This window comes from Jaculus jaculus, chromosome 8 (assembly GCF_020740685.1).
Source record: "Jaculus jaculus isolate mJacJac1 chromosome 8, mJacJac1.mat.Y.cur, whole genome shotgun sequence".
NCBI classification, from domain to species: domain Eukaryota; kingdom Metazoa; phylum Chordata; class Mammalia; order Rodentia; family Dipodidae; genus Jaculus; species Jaculus jaculus.
This window is the reverse complement of record NC_059109.1, coordinates 18,277,552-18,298,947: the sequence shown is the minus strand read 5'-3', so window position 1 is coordinate 18,298,947 and position 21,396 is coordinate 18,277,552. Positions and strand designations below refer to the sequence as shown.

The following is a 21,396-nucleotide window of genomic DNA, read 5'->3' as shown; positions in this document are numbered from 1 at the left end:
CTCATTCTTGGATACAGCCTCGAAGCATAGCGCGGATCTTTTCGCAAGAAATGGTCTCAACGGAAGGCCCCTTCATGAATGAAAGTTTGTGCCTGTGGAATGGCCCTTGCACATGGAGATGTCAGCGGACGGACAGCAGGGGGCGCTCTGTACATGAACCGACCACACAACTTACTGGCTGTGACATGCATGGATGTGCTTGCACATGGTGATGTCAGGGACGGACAGCAGGGGGCGCTCTGTACATGAACCGACCACACAACTTACTGGCTGTCACAAGCATGGATGTGCTTGCACATGGTGATGTCAGGGACGGACAGCAGGGGGCGCTCTGTACATGAACCGACCACACAACTTACTGGCTGTCACAAGCATGGATGTGCTTGCACATAGTGATGTCAGGAGACGGACAGCAGGGGGCGCTCTGTACATGAACCGACCACACAACTTACTGGCTGTCACAAGCATGGATGTGCTCTCCTCCCTCAGAACCCACGTCAGCAGCAGGAGCTTCTTGCTGCTCCAGAGTCAGGGACCTCAGGGCCAGCAAGGCTCTTGCTTTCACATAATGCCTGTGACAGACGTGTGCACTTCTGACTTACACGGTGTCCAATATCGCCACTTATTTTGGGGTATTTATGGAAGAAGTTAGGGTGGAACTGTGCACATCCTAAATGGGCACAAAAACATCAAGGACTTCTTCGATGTTTTGTTTTCAAGCTTTTTTTTTTTTTGGAATTGAGTTCCAGTGTTGTGTCTTACAAGATGGAGATAACGTGCTTGTCTGTGTGTGCATGCGTGTGTGTGTACCCCAAGTTGGATGAGCCCCTGGAGAATTCATATGCATTTATAGACTACCAATCATTTCTTTTAGGGAATTTAAATGAACCATTCAGTTTGGATAGAGTTATGGCAGTTCTTGAGAAAACGTGTGTGTGTATATGTGTTCGGGTGTGAATGTGTGTGCATGTGTGTAAGCTTGTACGTGTGTACGCAGGCACACATGTTCACGCATGCTGACATGGTATGTCGGTGCATGTTGCATGCGTACATGTGCGTCCATGCGCTCATGCGCACGTGTGCTGGCGAACGTGTTTGGGTGAACGAGTGTGGGCGGAGGGCCAGAGCCACAGTCTATGGAATTCCACTGAAGTTCCTGCCATTATGCCTTGATGGGGGTTCCCTGCACAAGGCCAAGCACAGCGATTCCCAGGGGGACCTAAGGAAGTGGGCCAGAGTTCGGTGTTTCTTATCCCCATGGAGATCAGCTCTGCCGGGGCGTGTGTTACCGCTGACTCCATGTCCTTGATCTAATGCCACCCAGGGAATCAGTTCCAGCCACCCTCTCCCTCACACGGAGTCTATTCCACCGGAGCCCCGCCTAGCCTCCGTTTCTGTCTTCTGCCCCTGAGCTCTGCCCAGCCTCGGTATCACTTCCTTCAGCGACCTTGAAGAAGGGACCACTTCTTGGGGGACAAGATGAGCTGCTTCTCAGCAAACAAGGGACATGTGGATGGGACTCGGGAATATGGAGAGGAGACCATTGGTTCAAGCTTCCTTCAGGCCTTTTGTCTGTCCTTCCTCAGCCTCACGCCTTTCTTCTCCATGAAAAACAGAGGCCGGAGTCAAATTGAAACTTAGGGTTACAGGATGAGATTTCAAATACTAAAATATGAAAAATATTTTTATTTATTTATTTGTAAGCAGAGAAAGAGAGATGGAGGAGAGAATGAGAGAGAGAGAGAATATGATTTGGCTGGCCAGGGCCTCCTGCCTCTGCAAACAAATTCCAGATGCATGCACCACTCTGTGCATCTGGCTATATGTGGGTACTAGGTTGCTGAATCTGGGTCATTAGACTTTGCAGTCGATCACCTTAACTGCTCAGCCATCTCTCTGGGCCATGTTAAAATATTAAACAACCTCTTTTTGAATTTCACTTAGTAAGCGGCTCTTGGACCCCATCTTCCCACAAGCCCACCGTCCTTATCCACACGGTTCCTTTGGGATCGGACTTGGGTTTGCAGTGTATGACTGCTCTCAGACAGAGGACATGGGGAGATGTGCTTTTAGCAAGTATTTGTGTTTTCTGAGGTGTGCACACAAACCGCACCCACATCCATCCTTCACAATCCAGCTCTCGGGCAAAGCGCGGCCATTTGGTTATCAAGGTGAGGTGTGTGTGACCGGGAAGACAGGAGAGGCAGCTGTGAGAAATGTCTTGTCTCGGGGGAAGCCCCCAAGTGGCCATCGCAAACACAAATCAGGCTGTAGAAACTCTTAATGTATATTGGTCTCGGATCACAAAGACTAAAATACAATACACAGCAAGCTATACAACACGCCAAGGACCAGCATTCCTACAGTAACAATAACAGCCACAACAACGGGAATCATGTACAATGCCACGGGATGATTAAAATCTATTCTACCATGCGCAGAGAAGTACCTGGGTAAAGCTATTACTTCTAAGACAGCCGGAGCTTGTGTTCAGTGCAATAGATCACATTTGTCAATGACTGGGTATAAAATATAATAGTATACGTAGCTTTCGACATGTGGAATGAACAAACAATAAGACTTTGCTGATGAGCAATAAACAATTGATCAGCCCTTGGATCTGACAAAATCTGTTGTCAACACTTTCTCTGCATGTTCGTTCCACTTAGCTCCGACCTTGATCTACAAAGTTATATATGCACAAGTTTACTGTCAGGAGAATTGCTTATAGATATTTTCACCCACCTGGAAACATCCTGATGGTGTAATTTCCTTCCTATTTTTTCCCCCACTGTCTGTTTTTTTTCAAGGTAGAGTCTCAGCTCTAGCCCAGGCTGACCTGGAATTCACTATGTAGTCTCAGGGTGGCCTTGAACTCACGGCGATCCTCCTACCTCTGCCTCCCGAGTGCTGGGATTAAAGGCACACTCCACCATGCCCGGCTCTTGCTGTCTTTTGTTTATCCTTCTTAGCAAGGAAAACAGCAGAAAGATACCAAACTCATTCGCTAGCATTTACTTTCCACACCGAATTTGGACCCACACGTTTTTCTTCTTGGTATTGCAACATGTCCTTGTCCTTGTCCTCTCCCTCCCTCCCTCCCTCCCTCCTTCCCTCACTCTCTTCGCTCCTTATTTTCTTCCTTCCACTCACCAAAGTATTTCCAAGGTATTAGCTTTTCACTTATTATTCTAACCAAAGCTTATCTTTGTAGTCAATGGCCAAAAAAAAGTGAAGGATTAAAAAAAAAAAAAAAAGAGTCTCTTCAAAGTTCTATTTTACAATATATAGAGAAAAGTTAGGCCTTGGGGATTTGAGTTTGACTTAAATACTATACACATTTGGCTTGGCACAAAGGGTTCGGGTGGGGAGCAGAAAATCACATGACAATTACTTTTCATCTGTCTTTACAAAACAAACCGTCTTCTCTAATGAAAAATGTCCCTTCAGCATCTGCTCCAGGAAGCCTGTGGAGAGACGACTTGACCCATAGCTTTGGATGGGTCAGGTCACTTTTCCAGGACACAGCTGCTGCTTCCCACAGGTCATAAGGGTTGAATTTTCCTGTTTTGTTTTTTTTTTCCTCAGAACACACCACTGTTTTTCCAACACGTCATGAAGGCTGAATTCTCCTGGACTTAGTTGAGCAATGAATAGGCACTGGATGAGTTTTCCAGGGATGAGCTGGTCGTTTCTGGAGTGGACACATTATATGTTCCTGAAAACAATGAGCAGAGACACGGGGCTTCGTGAGCATCTTCTAAGGGACCTAGAGGACATCTGGTCCAGGAAGCCGGCACCCGAACCCACATCTGCCCAGAGAACACAGGACAGTCATGCTGTCCCTCTCAGCATGCATGACAGCCACCAAGCACTAACTACTTCCCGTCACACCAGCAGCCAGATTTCCACACAGGGCAGGAAGATTTCCACGTGGGCAGCCTCTCCCCAAAGCCACCGCATGCACGGGCCTGGGGACGTGTGCATGAGGAAAAACTCCCTGGTCCCCCCAGTTGGATGATGATGGTACCTCGGGCAAACTCTGGGGAAAGACCTAGATGTGGAGCGGAAGGCAGAGGTTTGCAAAGGGAGGAAGAGGGAGGAGAAAGGAGGGGGAGAAGCAGCAGTGGAGGTTCCCATAGGAGCGCGGAGGACAGTGCAGCAGAAAGAGGGCTCAGGAGCCACAGCTCAGCCTGGTGAGGGCGGGGGACGGGACAGTGTGCCGGGCACAGGAAGGGTCGAGGCGGCCACCCTACCCTCAGAATGATGAGCTGCCACTGCTAACAAGGTTTCCATCATTGCGTGAGGGGACCTTTGGGGCTGCTGACAACATAAACCAAAGTTACAGGAATCATGACCCCCTCCCCCCCAGACAGGCCCAAACCGGTCTACACTGATGGTCCGTGCAGCGATGAGGAATCTCAGGACCTGGTACCCCAGGAACAGAGCCACACCCTAATCTTTACCTGGCTCCCTCAATAACAAGGGACATGTTTTATTGGCCTTATATATTGCATCATTCTGTGGAATTTCTTAACCACGATTTCACCGTTATCTCGACTTCATTGCATCAAGTATTATTTTATCTATGCAAATGCTAGCAAGGCTCAATAGCACCAAAGATTTGATTTGCCATTTCACAACAGGTCAAACGAGCACCTGTCAAAATGGTAAGGGAAGACTGTCCAGTTTCGTGGGTAACTCATCAAATGAAAGTGGAAGACGCTAAGTGCTCTCTGGCTTTAATCATGATAAGTAATTTCAAAATATTCATATGTTTTGATATCAAATATCATAGAGAAGCCATGTTCTGGGATGGCTTCTGAACTTTGCATTTGTTTTGTGAGTCTAGTTGGTTTAAAAATATATATCTAGGGCTGGAGGGATGGCTCAGCTGTTAAGGTGTTTGCCTGCAAAGCCAAAGGACCCACGTTCAATTCTCCAGGACCCACGTTAGCCAGATACACAAGGGGGCGCACGTGTCTGGAGTTCATTTGCAGTGGCTGGTGGCCCTGGTGTGCCCATTCTCTCTTTCTCTTTCCCTCTTTCTCTGTTAAATAAATAAAAATATAGTATTTTTAAAAAATCTAAAAGAGGCTCCTAAGAGCTCATCATTGAAGTAGACTTAAGAAACACCCACCATGGCTCAGGGAATTTTGCAGAAGAGGAGGTTGAAAGATTGTAAGAGCCACCGATTGAGGCATTGCCTTCCTCTCAAAAACTGACTGCTGCTCCCACAATGCAAAACGCACAGTCCCATGGGGAATACCTGCAACCCCACTGAGGAGGGTCCCCAAGTGAGATGGGAGCAGGGACAAGGGAAAAGAGGGTACCAACACATGATGTAGCCATACACAATATGTTGTTAATAATAAATAAATATAGCAAGGCTAGGAACATAGTTCAGCGGTATTTGCCCACCATGCACAAGGACCTGGGTTCAATCTTCAACACTGCAAGAAAGAAAAAAAGAAAAAACTGGGAGAAATTTGGGTGTTTCCTTTTTGTGGGAACAGGACCATTTAAAGTAGCTAGCTAGACCCACTGCCAAAGTCATTTTACTATTTATTTCATATTTCCTAGGAAGAAGTATTAACTATATTTCTTTTTAAAATATTTATTTAAAGCCGGGCGTGGTGGCGCATGCCTTTAATCCCAGCACTCGGGAGGCAGAGGTAGGAGGATCGCCATGAGCTCAAGGCCACCCTGAGACTACAGAGTTAATTCCAGGTCAGCCTGGACCAGAGTGAGACCCTACCTCGAAAAACCAAAAAAAAAAACAAAAAAAAAAACAAATAAAATATTTATTTATTTATTTATTAGGGACAAATGCAGACAGACAAAGAATGGGCATACCAGGGCCTACATCCACTGCAAACAAACTCCCAGACTCATGCGTTACCTTGTGCATCTGGCTTACGTGGGTACTGGGGACTTGAACCAGAGTCCTTAGGCTTCCTAGGCGAGCATCATGACCACTAAGCCATCTCTCCAGCACCAACTATGGTCTCACTCCAGCCCAGGCTGACCTGGAATTCACTATGTAGTCTCACAGTGATCCTCCTACCTCTGCCTCCTGAGTACTGGGATTAAACGTCTGTGCCACCACACCCAGCATCTAAGAATGGATATTTCTAACATGAGAGTCAGAATGAGCAATGCCTCTGGGACGTATATAGTTTTATACATATCCATGTGTAGCATGCAAGAATGTTCCATAAAATTGGGGAGGGGAGAGAAAAATAATCCTGGAGCTGAGTATATCAGTAGATTTTCCAAGTATATATATTTTTCATTTTGTTTGGGCGCATGTGTATATGGGGGTATGTGTGTACACATATGTATGTGTCCTCTTTGTGTCCCATAAGCTCGCCTGCGGCAGAGGTCGCTGGCCTGAAGAGGCTGGAGGGGAAAGTTGGGAGTCTCACTTTGTCACTCTTGTACCTGGGCGTCTCTTTCTACTAGTTGCAGAACTTGCCTGGCTCAGAGGATACTCTGGTTTCTGCTCCCCTGCAGGACTGGGATTACAGGCATGTGAACTATGCCCATATGTTTATATGGGATCTGGAGATTTGGACTCAGGCTGTTCCCACACAGACACACACACACACCCCAGGCCTCCATACTTGCCTAGGAAGAACACTTAATCACTGGGCCATCTCTCCAACCCAAGTATATCTTTACATGACACAGAGCTATAACCCACCTACTCCTATTTAACATGATAGGAAGAACTCTGAATTTGACAGAGCCAATGATTGATAGAGCCTAGTTTTTGTTTGACAGACAGCCTGCCAAGGCTTGTCAAGATTCAGAGAATTGAGGGCTGGAGAGATGGCTTAGCAGTTAGGGTTCTTGTCTGAGACGCCTAAGGGCCCACGTTTGACTCCTCAGAATCCATGTAAGCCAGATACACAAGGTGGTACATGTGTCGGGAGTTCGTTTGCAGAAGCTAGAGAGCCTGGTGTGTCCGTTCTCTCTCTTTTTCTCTCATAAATAAATAAATATATATTTTTAAGATTCAGAGAATTGTCTTGCTCACGTTCCCTATTTAGAGCAGTTGCTCTCGATATCAGCCTCATGGTACAGGTTGTAGAAATATTGGAAGGTTTCTACACTTAGCCTCCACATGAAGCTGTTTCGCATGAGTGCCATGAAGTGGGAATGAAAGAGTAAGAGTGTTGGATCCGAGCCAATTAGGTCCAGGCAATGCTGGGCATGCCCAGCAGTCACTACATACCTGTTTTACCGAAAAGATTGTTAAATCTTCTTGATATTGGAGAACTCATAGAAAACACAGGTGTGGATGAGCCTAGGGATGTGGACTAGAAGAGAGACAGAGAAATAAATCAATTATAAAGGAAATTTATTAACTCAGGGTTGTTTGATCTCTTGGAGGGTTGGTTTGCTGCCCTCTAGTGGTCACTGTCCTGCATTTTTAAAAATCCTACCCCCTTGGATCAAAGGGAGAAGGTGAAATCTTACACTTTGAATTGGAAAATAGCCTTCAAATCCATGAGTTTTTTTTTTTCTCCTGCCCTTCCTCCCTGTTTCCCTCTCCATTCTTCCATTCCTTCTACCTTCCTCCATCCTTTTTTCTTTCCTTCCTTCCTACCCTCCCTCCCTCCCTTCGTTCCCTCCTTCCTCCCTCTCCTTCCTCTTCCTTTCCCCCACTTCCCCTCCTTCTCTTTCCCTTCGCCCCTCCCTCTATTTTTTTTCTTTCTTCACTAAGGGCCCAGCCCAGCACTTCTCCCACGTCAATCGCAAGTTCTACCCCTGACCTATTCCTTCAGCTTAAGCACATGTTTAATCGTTTATAAGTTTTTCTAGAATCTTTTGACACAAGGATAACAAAATATCATTTTTTGAAGTTCCCGAACGAACTATAGAAAGGTCTATTCATCACTAGTCCTCAAGCTGTTTTCTCTATAGCCTTGAATTCCCCCCCCCCCCAAAGAATTCCATTGAGAGTTCAAGTTTCACCTTAAGCTATTTTGCTGTTTGCCAGTTTTTTTTTTGGGGGGGGTGGTTTCGAGGTAGAGTTTCACTCTAGTCCAGGCTGACCTGGAATTCACTATGTAATCTCAGGGTGGCCTCGAACTCATGGTGATCCTCCTACCTTTGCCTCCTGAGTGCTGGGATTAAAGGCGTGTGCCACCAAGCCCAGCTTTTTTTTTTTTTTTTTTTTTGACACAGGGTCTCACTATGTAGACCTGGCTAGCCTGGTATTTGTTCTGTACCTCCGGAAATCCTTCTGCCTCAGCCCTCCAAGTGCTGGGGTTCACATTTGTATGTTTTGACAGCTGGTTCACTTTTCAGTTTCAATTTCTCATATCTACTTTAAAGATGAGGGATGCTATCTTAAGGACAACTCATGGTATGGATAATAGAATGAGGCAAGAAACAATAACAACTGAATAATCTATGCCAATAAATAGCTATGGAAGTTGAGGGGCTGGTGTTTTACTCCACTGATCACAATGCCAAGTTAAATTTCAGTCTACTCCGTTTTCCATACTAGTGAAATGAATACCTGACAGTAACGGAACACCTCCAATGTTTCCTCAGGAACGAGGCTTACCTTTGAGTGTTGAGACGACCATCTTGACAATGAGAACTTTTTCAGCAAAACTTCCTGCACCTGCATTTGAAAGGAAAAGCCACTGTAGATTCAACAAACCGTGGGGCACGTTAGGCCTTTCTAGAACTGTGATATTGCTGTTGTCCTTACCTTCTGGTCCCAGAGGCATCCAAAGAGCAAAATGTATAATCCCTGGGGAAAAGATTTAAAAAATATATTTTAGTCACATGCGATTAGCCAGTGAAGTATAAGTATTCCTTTTATTTAGTTATCTCTTTATCTATTTATTATTTAGTTATTTGAGAGAGAGAGAAGGAGAGAGAGAATGGGCACACCAGGGCCTCCCGCTGCTGCAAACAAACTGCAGATGCATGTGCCACCTTATGCATCTGGCTTACGTGGGTCCTGGGGAATTGAACAGATAAGGACCTTGACCACTAAACCCTCTCCCCAGCCCAAAGTAAAAGCATTTCTAAGCTGGTATTGAATTTGTACCATTTATTTCCCCCTCTGGGTCGACAGAATGAGTCCAGGGCATGATAATATGAAGAGCTATGCACTAAGTCCACACTAAGAGGCTTGGAATGTTTGGTGCTGGGCAAATATTTTCTTTTTTCCCATAAGCTGAGTATGTTATTAAGCATCCCTCATGTGTCCCCATTACTCCATTCATTCATTCAAGTTGTGATGATAATCTGAAGTATGTAGTAAGATAATTAGTCCCCTCCCATGGAAGGTTACTAGCTAAGCACATTACAGCTTGGGGCCACGGGTCCAGTAGCCGGGGTTACGGTTTATATGACTGTGTCACAAGCATCCAGAAAGCACTATGCCAAGTTCACCTCCAGACCCCTGTCTCCTTCATCGGCTCACAGACACTCGCATCTCTTGGGTAGCACTTTTCCCATCTTACCTCCTTCCCATTAAGTGAAAAAAAAAAAAGCTCCACAGTTTCCTTCTCCATTCCTTCAAAGCCTATTCTCCTTGACCCCTTTATAGCTCTCCTAACAAACTGGACTATGTTACATTGACTACATGCTACATGTATGGAGTTCATGCTACAGGAGATCAAAGAGATGACTCTGTTTTAATGTAACCAAACAGGTTGTCTGCATTCAGAGAGAACCCATTCTTTCATTCTTCTACCTATGTCTTCAGAGAAACTGTGGGGTACACTTTGTTTTTCAAATGGCTTTTGAGTCCATAGCCGCACCACCCCCATGTGCCCAGACTCATCACACATGGCATCTGAGAGCCTATAGTGGGCCAACGTCTTTATCAGACACTGGAGATAGACATACAATGATGACCAGTAAAAATGTCCTCACCAAGACACAGCTTCCCCATCCTCATGGAGACAACTTGGAGACGTGGCTTGGCTTGGCAGCAGTACTATTTTTTCCTTAGGACATAACAGGCTACAACATTAAGCGTATCTTGGATAAATAGCAGCATCTAATTCAGTACAGAGGCTTCCCTCCCACCTGTATTATTGGGACATTTGGCATTAAGTGATAATCAGGTGGTAAAAGGTTTCATGGGAGCAGAAGAATGTGGGTCTTTATCTCGGTGAGTTCTTATAATTATTACTCTTTCAGGGAAAGGCGTCCTGAGCATTAAAACCTTTTGCCATTCCTACTTCTGTTTGTGTTTCTATCATTAGCTCATCCCCCAGGCACGGGGAATTCCTGAGTGCTCGGCACCACAGGGCTTACCTGGAAGGCGTTGAGGAGGGTGAATATGATGTGGAACACAGTGTTGCTCTCTTCCAACACTGTGGCAAAGCCAAAACCCCAGGTGAGGCCCAAGAGCGGCGTGAGGACCACGATGCTCTTGCTGATCTGGAACACGCTGCTCCTCTCCTGCTTGTTTGGCTTGTCCCCGATGGAAGGCCGCAGGATCTTGGTGATGACGATGATCGTGATGGTCAAGTTCACCACCACGATGATCAGGGCTGGGGCAACGAAGGCCAGCAGGGCCTTGGTCTCCTTCCAGTTGAGCCAACACACGTTCCTCCTTGTGTAGACTTCACGAGGCTGCGTCACCCCTAAGGTGACGACGGCGATAATCAAGGGGCACACGTAGCCGAGGGAAAAGGCGATGGCCTTCTGGGTGGACTTGCTGGCGTCGTGCAGGATGAACATCAGGCGGTAGAAGAGCATGAGGCCCAGCGTCAGCATCCAGAAGAAGGCGCTCAGGTAGAAGAAGTGGATGAAGAAAGTGGCGGCCACACAGGCCGTCTTGCTGAGCGGGTAGTGCCCGTTGTCAATGGCAGCGGTCACCATAAACCAGATGTCAGCGATGAGAAGGGAGACGGAGATGTTGGCGATGCAGATGTGGCGCATGTAGGAAATCCGGTTCTTGGTCACGGATTTCCACACCACGATTTCCACAACTAAACAGGCTGCTAAGCTCAGGATGGAAAAGCCCAGTCCGATGTAAGAAATGATATCCAGCAGTATTTGCAGGAGGGAGCCGGGGTCTGGGGAGTCGGGGGACATGAGGATGGAGAAGGACGTTAAGTGGTCACAGGTACAGGAGATGCTGTCTCTGGTGATCTCGGGCTCAGAGCACCCACTGCTGTCCCACCCCCCTGTGTAGTTGGCAAGGCTGAAGTTCCAGAAGACACACTGCAGTTTCCCACCTGCACGGTGGTTGTCGCTAAAAGTCATGGAGATCTTGAAGGGCTTGGTGAGCTCGTGGCTGACGGTGGTCGTCATCACCAAGCTGTCGGGGTAGGCTTTCTTCCGGACATCCTGAGCCAGGATGGCCTTGAGAGTCGGGAAAGCCACGGTGACGATAGATGAGTCATGCTGCAAGTTGCCCACCTGGCACTCATCCACGGTCACGTCACCCCAGAGGTGAGAGTCCGTGAAGACGAACTTCTGCTGGTAGATTTGAGGGCGGCCGTGCTTGACCACCATGCTCTTCATCTGAACGTTGGGGTGGAACAGGAAGGAAGGGGTGCTGTCTCCAGACCTCAGTGCCTGGGAGAATCTCTCCATCGAAGACAGCAGCTGGGAGCTCTGGTTGGTCTGTTGCTGCTGTAAGTTCTCCCAGGAGCTCAAGATGGACTTGTCCAAGATGACATTCACGGTGGAGAGCACATCCTGTAGATGACACGACACGGGATAAAACCAGCAAAGCTTTTTCAACATAAAAGAGACAAAAATAACATTTCTGAGGGGCCAGAAGGGTTGGGTCCTGTGCACGTGGACCAGGCAGCAAAAAAAAAAAAACAAGGATAACCAAAATCTATGAACAAGATAAGGAAAGATGGTTAATTCCCTGGCAGGAGGTGACCACCCCTCACACAACAGCCAGGGCCCAGGTGAAATCCCAGAGGAACTGGGGAGATGTTGAGCAAGAGCACTGCTTTCATGGCGAGCCTGACAATCAGCACCAGGGTGAAGGAGACAGACGCTGAGGACACTCAACACCCACCAAAGCAGAGATGCAGAGGCTCCTAAGAGCTCGTCACTGAAGTAATCTTAAAATGTACCCTCTACGGCTCAGGGAGCTTTGCAGAAGAGGGAGCGGAAAGACTGTCAGAGCCACAGGGCGGGAGGGAATATCCCGAGCTGCTCTCCCTCCTCAGAGGCTGACTGCTGCTCTCACATCTCCTAACCCACAACCCCATGGGGGATACCAGCAACCCCTCTGAGAAGGGGCCCCGGTGGAGCGGAGGCAGGGAGGAGGGAAATGATGGTACCAACCCATGATGTGTCCATACAAAGTTCCTACTTAAAATATTTCCCTAGAATGTGGTTGGAGGGTTCGAGTAAAGGGAGAAGAGACAAAGAGCTGAGGCACCAGATGCAGAGAGGATTCGTCCCCCCACATCTAAGAGCAGAGGATGGTGGGACGGGCTTCATGCTGAGGGACCTTGCTAATCTAGTACCAGTCACTGAGAACCATCTTCCCCTCTTACCAACGCCTGTTCAGCAAGCTGACAAACTATTTCTTGTTTTGCCAACTTTATTTTAAAGTATAAACCCATAAAGGCTTTTTGGTGGCGGGCAAGTTTGAGGATGCCTCAGAAACCCAGTCCCACACTGAGTTTTGAGTGTTGACGAAGGGCTTTTTTTAAAAAAAAAAAAAAATTCTTTATTTATTTGAGAGAGAGAGAGAGAAAAAAATAGGCATGGAGAAAGAGAAAGGGCACGCCAGGGTCCCCAGCCACTGCAAGCAAACTCCAGATGCATGCACCCTCCTTGTGCATCTGGCTTAAGTGAGTCTTGGGTAATTGAACCTGGGTCCTTTGGCTTTGCAGGCAAGTACCTTAACCACTAAGCCATTTCTCCAGCCCTTGTTTTTCTTTTTTTTTTTTTTTTTAAATATTTACTGTTCGTTTTTATTTATTTATTTGAGAGCAACAGAGAAAGAGGCAGAGAGAGAGACAGAGACAGAATGGGCGCGCCAGGGCCTCCAGCCACTGCAAACGAATTCCAGACGCGTGTGCCCCCTTGTGCATCTGGTTAACGTGGGTCCTGGGGAATCGAGCCTCGAACTGGGGTCACAGGCAGGCGCCTAACCGCTAAGCCATCTCTCCAGCCCAGCTTGTTTTTCTATTAAATAATATGACACCCATTTTTTCACAAACCTAGGCTTGCCATTTTCATCCATGCCTTGTACCTTGCCCCCCCACACACACACAAACAATTTTTTTCTTTCTAATTTTAGCCTCATCTTACCTGAGGCAGTATGAGCCCTTAGAGCAGGCTGAATGCCAGCCTGAGGAGTGACAAGTCCTGAGCCCCAAACCTTGTGGATCATGGCTTCATGTGAACTGATAACCATTTGCAGGTATAAGTGAATTAAGGATCCATCCTGCATTATCTAGAAGAACCCAAGTCCAGTGACAAGTATCTTTACCCGAGATGGAAGAGGACAAGACAAAGGCGGAAGAGGAGAATGCCATGTGGGCACAGAGACCATGTGGGCACAGAGAGAGCCATGCAATGGGGACCAATGAAAGCCTGGTGCCACCGAGAGCCGGGGGCAGTGAGCAAAGACCCTCCCCTAAAGCTAGGCCAGGAGCACGGCTCTGCAGGCACCTTGATCAACCTTGAGAACTGCCCCAGAATAAATGTCTGGCCTAAGCCACCCAGGCTGTGGCTGTGATATCAGCCGTAAGAAACATACACCTCCCCTTCCTTTGTTATGGAGTTCTTGCTGGATTTGGCCAGTGGGAGGCAGGTGATAGGAAGATGGGAGAGAAGTTGGCATGCATTTTGTCTGCTGTCCCCCTCCAGATGACCCTGTTCATTCCTCACAGGGCTCTGAGAAGGAAAGACTCTAGCTCCAACAGAGAGGGCTTCTCCTCCAACACACTAGTTCCTATGAGACTCCAGTTACTCCATTTTCAATCATATCCTCCAGGATGCTATAAAGACATATAACTGTTGCTAGCCTCTCAGTCCCTTCTTGTTCTTTTATTGTTTTATTTATTTCCCTCTGATTTTACCTCTGTGTCTGTCTTTCAAGAAAGTCTTTGCATTTGAACTCCTGGGAGCTCTCTTCTTTCCCTGTTGCAGTCAGCTCCTCCTTGCTGAGACAAACATCCAATCAGACATAGCTTATGGGAGGAAAAGGTTTATTTCAGGCTTACAGATCCAGGGGAAGTTCCATCAATGGTGGAAAAAGCTAGCTCCCTTTTGAAGCTCCAAGCAGAGAGAAACTACCAGCAGCCAGCATGGACCACCAGAGCTCAAACTGTTCTGAATGCACCTCATTCAGCTGGACTGAAGACCCACCCCCAAACATACATTAGGGCTAAACCCCAGGATCCTCCCCTACTGACATGCCCCCTTGCAGTAGGGATCTGCCTGATAGGGGCTTGTGGGAGTCTGAATGGATGGCCTTCAATATATTCAGGATTTTATTAAAGTCTGTAATTTAGATCTGCAGCCACCTGGGTGGATGAGGTGGTTGAGGGGTCATTGTGTGGTCTTAGGGTCCAGTCCTAAGGTGTGGTGGTAGATTTGGAATTCTAATCTAAAGATACGCAAAGGGGCTGGAGAGATGGCTTAGCGGTTAAGCGCTTGCCTGTGAAGCCTAAGCACTCTGGTTCGAGGCTTGACTCCCCAGGACCCACATTAGCCAGATGCACAAGGAGGTGCACACATCTGGAGTTTGTTTGCAGTGGCCGGAGGGCCTGGCACACCCCTTCTCTCTCTCTCTCTCGCTCTCTTCCTCTGTCTGTTGATCTTAAATAAATAAAAATAAACAACAACAACAAAAAGATACGCAAAGTACTGGAGTTCTGGAGTTCTGCCAGGGTGTGGTGGTGCACACCTTTAAACCCAGCACTCAGGAAGCAGAGGTAGGAGAGTTTAAGGGCACTCTGAGACTATGGAGTGAAATTCAGGTCAGCCTGGGCTAGAGTGAGACCCTACCTCAAAAAATCCAGAAAAAAAACAAGTGCTGGAGTTCCTAAAGTGTGCTTGTTTGTGGCATGGGTTTTGGGTTTTGGGCTGTGGCTCTTCTCTCTCTCTCTCTCTCTCTCTCTCTCTCTCTCTCTCTCTCTCTCTCTCTCTCCTTAGTCCTATAAGAAGGGGCCAATTTCTTCTGTCATTATAGAACTTCCCCCTGGATCTGTAAGCTTTACAAGATATCCCTTCTACCATACCTGTGCCTGGTTTGGAAGTTAATCTCAGCGACTGGAAGATGTCTGCCACAGGGCTCAAGAAGGAAGTTTAATCAAAAATGACTGAGTCAGCCGGGTGTGGTGGTGCATGCCTTCAATCCCATCCCAGCACTCGGGAGGCAGAGGTAGGAGGATCACCGTGAGTTCGAGGCCACCCTGAGACTCCATAGTGAATTCCAGGTCAACCTGGACTAGAGTGAAACCCTACCTCAAAAAAAAAAAAAAAAAAAAAAAAGAAAGAAAGAAAAGAAAAGAAAAAGAACGAAAGAAAGACTGAGTCTAGGGGTCCAGACATTCAAATTCTCACACTCCCACACTTCCAGAATTCTGATTACCTCAAAGTTCATGTTTAACGCTAGACCTTTGAGACTCCTGTTTTGTACATGCCCTCAGACCCTTTTAGCTCCAAGATCTTCTTCAGAACAAACAGAAGTCCATTCTATTTGAACAAAGACACAAAAGCAGAGATGGACTAAATGAATCTTATTACGGGTCCACAAGAGAACCTGAAACCAGTTGATATCTTAAAAGGCACAACTCCGCAAAGCATGGCCGAGAACTCTCGTATGTAGGCCTTTGCTCAGGAGAAGGGGAGAATGTGCAGCGGGGAGAAGGTACGCCTCAAGAACCAGAGTCTTAAGGGGTGAGAAGGTGAGACCCAATCCTGCTTCAAGGCTCACCTTCATCATTTCTGAGCTCAGCTGGGCCGGAACCGTCGAGAGCAAATCAAGAATGTTGATGATGGCTCCCAGGCTCCCGGGAGATGAGCGGATGTTGTGTTCCTCCTTGCCGGTGCTCACAGAAAGATCCTTCAGGTATGTAGGGAGCTTCTGGTCCTGTGAGGGGCTCTTGATCAAAGCCTAGTAAAATCAATACAATTTGGGGCTGGTGAGATGGCTCAGCATTTAAAGACACTTGCATGCAAAGCCTGGTGGCCCAAGGTTCAATTCCCCTATACCCATGTAAAATGTACATTTACGAACTGGCACATGCATCTGTAGTTCATGTGAAGTGGCAGGAGGCCCTGACATGCCCATTCTCTCCTTGCAAATAAATAAAATATTCAAGCCAGGCATGGTGGTGCATGCCTTTGGTTCATCACTTGGGAGGCAGAGGTAGGAGCTGAGTAGAGGATGAGGGGAGGAGGCTGGAGAGATGGCTTAGAGGTTAAGGGACTTGCCTGCAAAGCCAAAGTACCCAGGTTCAATTCCCCAGGGTCCCATGTAAGCCAGATGCACAAGGTGGCGCATGCATCTGGAATTCATTTGCAGCGGTGGGATGTCCTGGCGTGCCCCATTCTCGCTTTACCCCTCCCTCTCTCTCAGATAAATAAATAAATAAATAAATAAATAAATAAATAAATAAATAAATAAATTTAAATAAAAGAAGGGGAGGAGGTCAGAGTGAAGGGAAGGGCATTAGTTCACCTTGGCCAGTTGGAGCAGCCCGTTGATTGGCGCAGAGATGCATCCTTTCCTCTCTTCCTTCCACCGGGAGCCCACGCATGTGTACGAGGCAATCCCGCCAATGGCGTGGCCGGGGCTTTTGGAAACACTGGAGAATTGGCACATCTTTTGAATGACTTTCCCCGGCTCCCCAACACCGATGACGGGATCCTGGCACGTGATGTTCTGCCCTGTGTTGGAAACATGGCAATGACAGGGACAACTGAGATGGGACCGTCTTTTAGCCATAAAGAAGGACAAAGTGGCATTTGCATGAAAACAGGTATGACTGGAGATCATCATATTAAGCTAATAGTCTCAGAAAGGCGAATATATATGTTGTCTCTCATATGTGGTGTGGTCCTTGATTTTATGTAGAGACACAAAATCTCTCTCTCTCTTTCTCTCTCTCTCTCTCTCTCTCTCTCTCTCTCACACACACAGTGAAAATAGAAGGAAAACTGTCTAGTGACAAAAAGGTAAAGAACCCAGGTAAAGGAGAGAGAAGGGGGTTATGAGAAAAATATGCTCAACACACAAAGAATACTTGTATGAAAATGTCTTCATATAACATAGTACCAAGTATAATGAATAAATACAATGACATTTTATAAAATAATTTTATTTATTTATTTGCAAGTAGGGAGAGATAGAAGATAGACGGAGAGAATAGAATGCACACGCCAGGGCCTCCAGCCACTATAAATGAACTCCAGATGCGTGTGCCACCTTGTGCATCTGGTTTCACATGGGTACTGGGGACTTGAACTCAGGTCATTAGGCTCTGCAGGCAAGTGCCTTAACCACTGAGCCATCTCTCTGGCCCAATTTTTTAAAAATACTTTTTTTATTTTATTTATTTATATTAGAGAGAAAGAGGGCAGCAGATAGAAAATTCAAAACTAATGGTTAGAGACTTTTCAAAATAAGTTGAACATCCTTTATCCCAAAGCCTGTACTCCAAAGTACTCTAAATTCTGAACATTTATCTGAATCCACAGGTAGCAAATTCTATACCTTGAGACGTTTCATGTGTCTCAAAGTACGTCACCTCGTTTTTGATTTGCTGATGAGTAATCTATAACCCTGGGTACGCTAGAGAGCTCTGTCCCACTGAGCCGATGCCCCGCCCCTGTCAAAAGCATTGAAAAAAATATATAAGCCTTTTTAAAAGGCAAACTGGGAGAAGAAAAGACGGTGGGGGAAATACTGTAGAATTATGATGCTCGAGTTCATATTTCTCTTTACATGCAGTGACCTTGTCAGGACTTCCCGATTTCTTAACTTTCTTCCTGGTTCTCAAAACCACTTACCGCTTTCCCTGCAAAGCTGCCTTCTGCAGTCTGCTCTTGCTTTTCCTAACAGACGTGATTCCGCTACGCCCAGTCCCCAGGAATCTGCTCTTTCCTGTGGGAAAAGTCTCAACCATGGAAAACGACAAGAACTTGACGTCTGCTTAATCAAATAAAAGATACTCTCTACCAGGAGTCTTTTGAGTTTATTAGAGTATACTGATTATGCATGATAATGGGTTTTATTATGACATTTTCACACATGTATATGATGTAGTTTGATTGCATTTATACCCTCTTATTCTCTCATCCCCTTCTGACTCCTGCTAATCCCCTTCCCCTTTCCAGCTAGCCCCTCCCCCTTCTTGCATGTCTTTTTGGTGACTCAGTGTGTTTAACTAGGTTTAATTGGGATCATGGGTGAGGGGCTATTATACCCCAGGCAACTTACAGTGATTACACTACTGAAGAAAAATCTCTCTCCCTCTCTCAGTACCTACTGACTGACTATAGATCCTCCAAGGAGTGGATGCTCATGAGCCCTTCCTTGCTAGCAACTGCTAATTGTCCATAAATCCTCAGGAAGGAACAGGGCCTCATGAGCCCCTCCTGACTCCACGACAGAATGTTGTCAGGCTCCACCTTGAGCCACAACTATGTCAGGCCTGGGAGACGGCGTTCTACAACCAGCCACCCCTTCCTGTTGACCGGGAATCTAAAGGATGTAATGCCTTCCTGCATCCAGTGTGCCGAGCCCAGCTATCAACACATGCAGGCATAAATCACTCAGTGCGCTCACACAAGCTGGGCAACAGGGCTGGGGATCCATCCTTTATCGGGGGGGCTGGTTACTGGGAAGGTCTCACTGTTTCTATGCTCTTCTGACTGATCGCTGAGGAGGGGCCTCAGTGTGGGCTCCCGTAGAAATGACCACAACAAATCACGACCTTTCATCTTGAAGGTCACAGGGTGTACTGGCTTGGTGGTGACAAAGGATGGGGAAGGCAGGTGCCGCCGGCTCCTCAGTCAATTCTTGTCACGTGACTCATCTCGAGAAAGCAGCACTTGTGAGGATGCACGCCCTTTGACAAGACTTCAAAGCAATCTCAATGACACAGACACATTGTCCAGTTCTCTCTGCCCCAGTGAACAGCTCAGCCTCCCAGGGTCACGTGAACAATGGGTGACTCAACCTACCAGCTCCCTCATGGCGCTTCCTCCCCCACCCCCCAGCAGCAGAGTTAACCCTTAGCACCAGCTGTGATCGCATGTTCAGTTACATCGGTCGATCTCTCCCTTAGGCTTGAGGGCAGAGAACATGGCTTTTGCTTTTCACCTCCCCCACGGTTAGCCCAGGGCCTGCCAGAGTAAAGGGGCTTAATTAAAATTGACTGAATGGATGGATAAATAAACGAATGAACAAATGAGTCCCTGCACCTCGCTTTATCATTTTAAAAAGGAATTGTGGGCTGGAGAAGATGGCTTAGCGGTTAGGCGCTTGCCTGTGAAGCTTAAGGACCCCAGTTCAAGGCTCAATTCCCCAGGTCCCAAGTTAGCCAGATGTACAAGGGGCGCACACATCTGGAGTTCATTTGCAGCAGCTGGAAGCCCTGGTGCACCCATTCTCTCCCTCTCTCTCTTTCTGCCTTTCTCTCTGTGTCTGTCACTCTCAAATAAATAAATAAAAATGAACAAAAAAAAAAAAGGAATTAGCCGGGCGTGGTGGCGCACGCCTTTAATCCCAGCACTCGGGAGGCAGAGGTAGGAGGATCGCCTTGAGTTCGAGGCCACACTGAGACTCTATAGTGAATTCCAGGTCAGCCTGGGCTAGAGTGAGACCTTACCTCGAAAAACCAAAAACAACAAAAAAAGGAATTAAGGAATGGGTGTGGTGGCACATGACTAATCCCAGAACTCAGGAGGCAGAGGTAGGAGGATCACTGTGAATTCAAGGCTAGCCTGGGCCTACACAGTGAATTCCAAGTGTGGTGGTTTGACTCAGGTGTCCCCTATAAACCTAACGTCTTCTGAATGCTAGTCTCCCCAGCTGATGGCAATTGGAAATTAAAGCCCCCTGGAGGCAGTGTATTGTTGGGGGCAGCCTTATGGGTGTTACAGCCAGTTTCCCCTTGCCAGTGTTGGGCACACTCTCCTGTTGCTATGGTCTACCTTATGTTGGCCATAGGGTGATGTCCACTCTCTGCTAATGCCATAATTTTTCCTTCCATCAGGGAGCTTCCCCCTTGAGCCTGCAAGCCAAGAAAATCCCCCCTCTTTTTTTCCCAAAAGCAGCTCTTAGTTAGGTGATTTCTACCAGTAATTCAAACCTGACTGCAACAGTAATGTTGGTACCAAGGAGTGGGATTGCTGCTAGATACCTGACTATGTGGCTTTGGCCTTTTGGAGCTGATTTTCAAGAGCATTTTCATGGGAGGATTTGAAATCTTGGCCTAAGAAACACCTTGCAGTGCTCTAAGTACAGCTTGATGGAATATTCTGGCCAGAGTTGAAAGACCTGAATGTAGGAAAAACTATGGACTGTGAGGTTTGGCTTATGGTTGTGTGAAAGAGCTTTGACTAGACTGGGCCAGAGGCAGTTTGTGTGAGAGGCTGGCTGTTATGCCTGTGTCCTGAGAATTTGTGCAGGGTTGCATTGTATAGAAATGGACTATTGTGAGCAGAGAAATATGGCACAGAAATGACATCTTTGGGCCTAAACTGCTGCCCATTCACCTGCAATTGCTTGAGAGATTACTACCATTGAGATTGGGCCAGCTGACCTGTGCTGGGACAACAGGAAGAGTGTAGACTGTTTTGAAATGGCCCGAGTGCTCAAGGAGTATCCTGTTCTTCAAACTCTGCTTTATTCCCCTCTGAATTAAATTGGCACCCTACCTAGTATTGTGGAGTATAAGAAATGCAGGAAAGAGAGGGTCATTGAGTTTACAACACAGTCTTATGTTTTGGAAACAGACATGGGCATGTGAAGCTGGTTTGCTGGATGCCTGCATGAAGATCCAATGGAGCCAAGAAGAGGGACCGTGGCTTGCAGTGGAGACCCAGTGGAGATGCCGTGACCATGAGATGGCTGCTAAGGACAGCTGCCGGCCCAGATGAAGTTTTCCAGGACTGTGAGTAGTCTAGCTGGAGGGGAATTGGAACTCCAGAGACTTGTTGCTGGTTAGAATGATGGACTTGAGAGGTTTGTTACTGGCTAGAGTTGTCCGACTTGAAGCTACAGAGTTTGATGTTTGCCCTGGTTGTTTTAAATCATGTATTGGCTGAATGTTTCTTTGCTATGCCCAATGCCATCTTCTGCAGTGTGACTGTTTATTCTGTGCCATTATGGGTTTTTTTTGAGGTTATTTTTTGGTATTATGACTCAGTTAAAAGATCTTGGACTATGGGGATGTTTGAACATCATTGGAA

At 46.9% G+C, this 21,396-nt stretch overlaps 1 protein-coding gene across 6 annotated transcripts in view; it reads right to left on the bottom strand.

The window, feature by feature from the left end:
• Window positions 1–2,269: 2,269 nt before the first annotated feature.
• The window catches only part of Adgrf5 (adhesion G protein-coupled receptor F5), a 131,049-nt gene continuing 111,922 nt past the window's right edge, over window positions 2,270–21,396 (bottom strand). For 4 of the 6 annotated variants that reach the window (XM_045156540.1, XM_045156539.1, XM_045156538.1 and 1 more), the window contains 7 exons: window positions 16,658–16,866; window positions 15,911–16,090; window positions 10,297–11,691; window positions 8,732–8,773; window positions 8,582–8,641; window positions 7,241–7,325; window positions 2,270–3,718 (listed from right to left, as the gene is read on the bottom strand). In XM_045156540.1, the coding sequence (XP_045012475.1) occupies window positions 3,639–3,718; window positions 7,241–7,325; window positions 8,582–8,641; window positions 8,732–8,773; window positions 10,297–11,691; window positions 15,911–16,090; window positions 16,658–16,866 (2,051 nt within the window). In that variant the 3' untranslated portion in view covers window positions 2,270–3,638. Of the gene's footprint in view, window positions 3,719–4,256; window positions 4,324–7,240; window positions 7,326–8,581; window positions 8,642–8,731; window positions 8,774–10,296; window positions 11,692–15,910; window positions 16,091–16,657; window positions 16,867–21,396 lie in introns of all 6 variants that reach the window. The other 2 variants (XM_045156541.1, XM_045156542.1) reach the window with 2 other exon arrangements.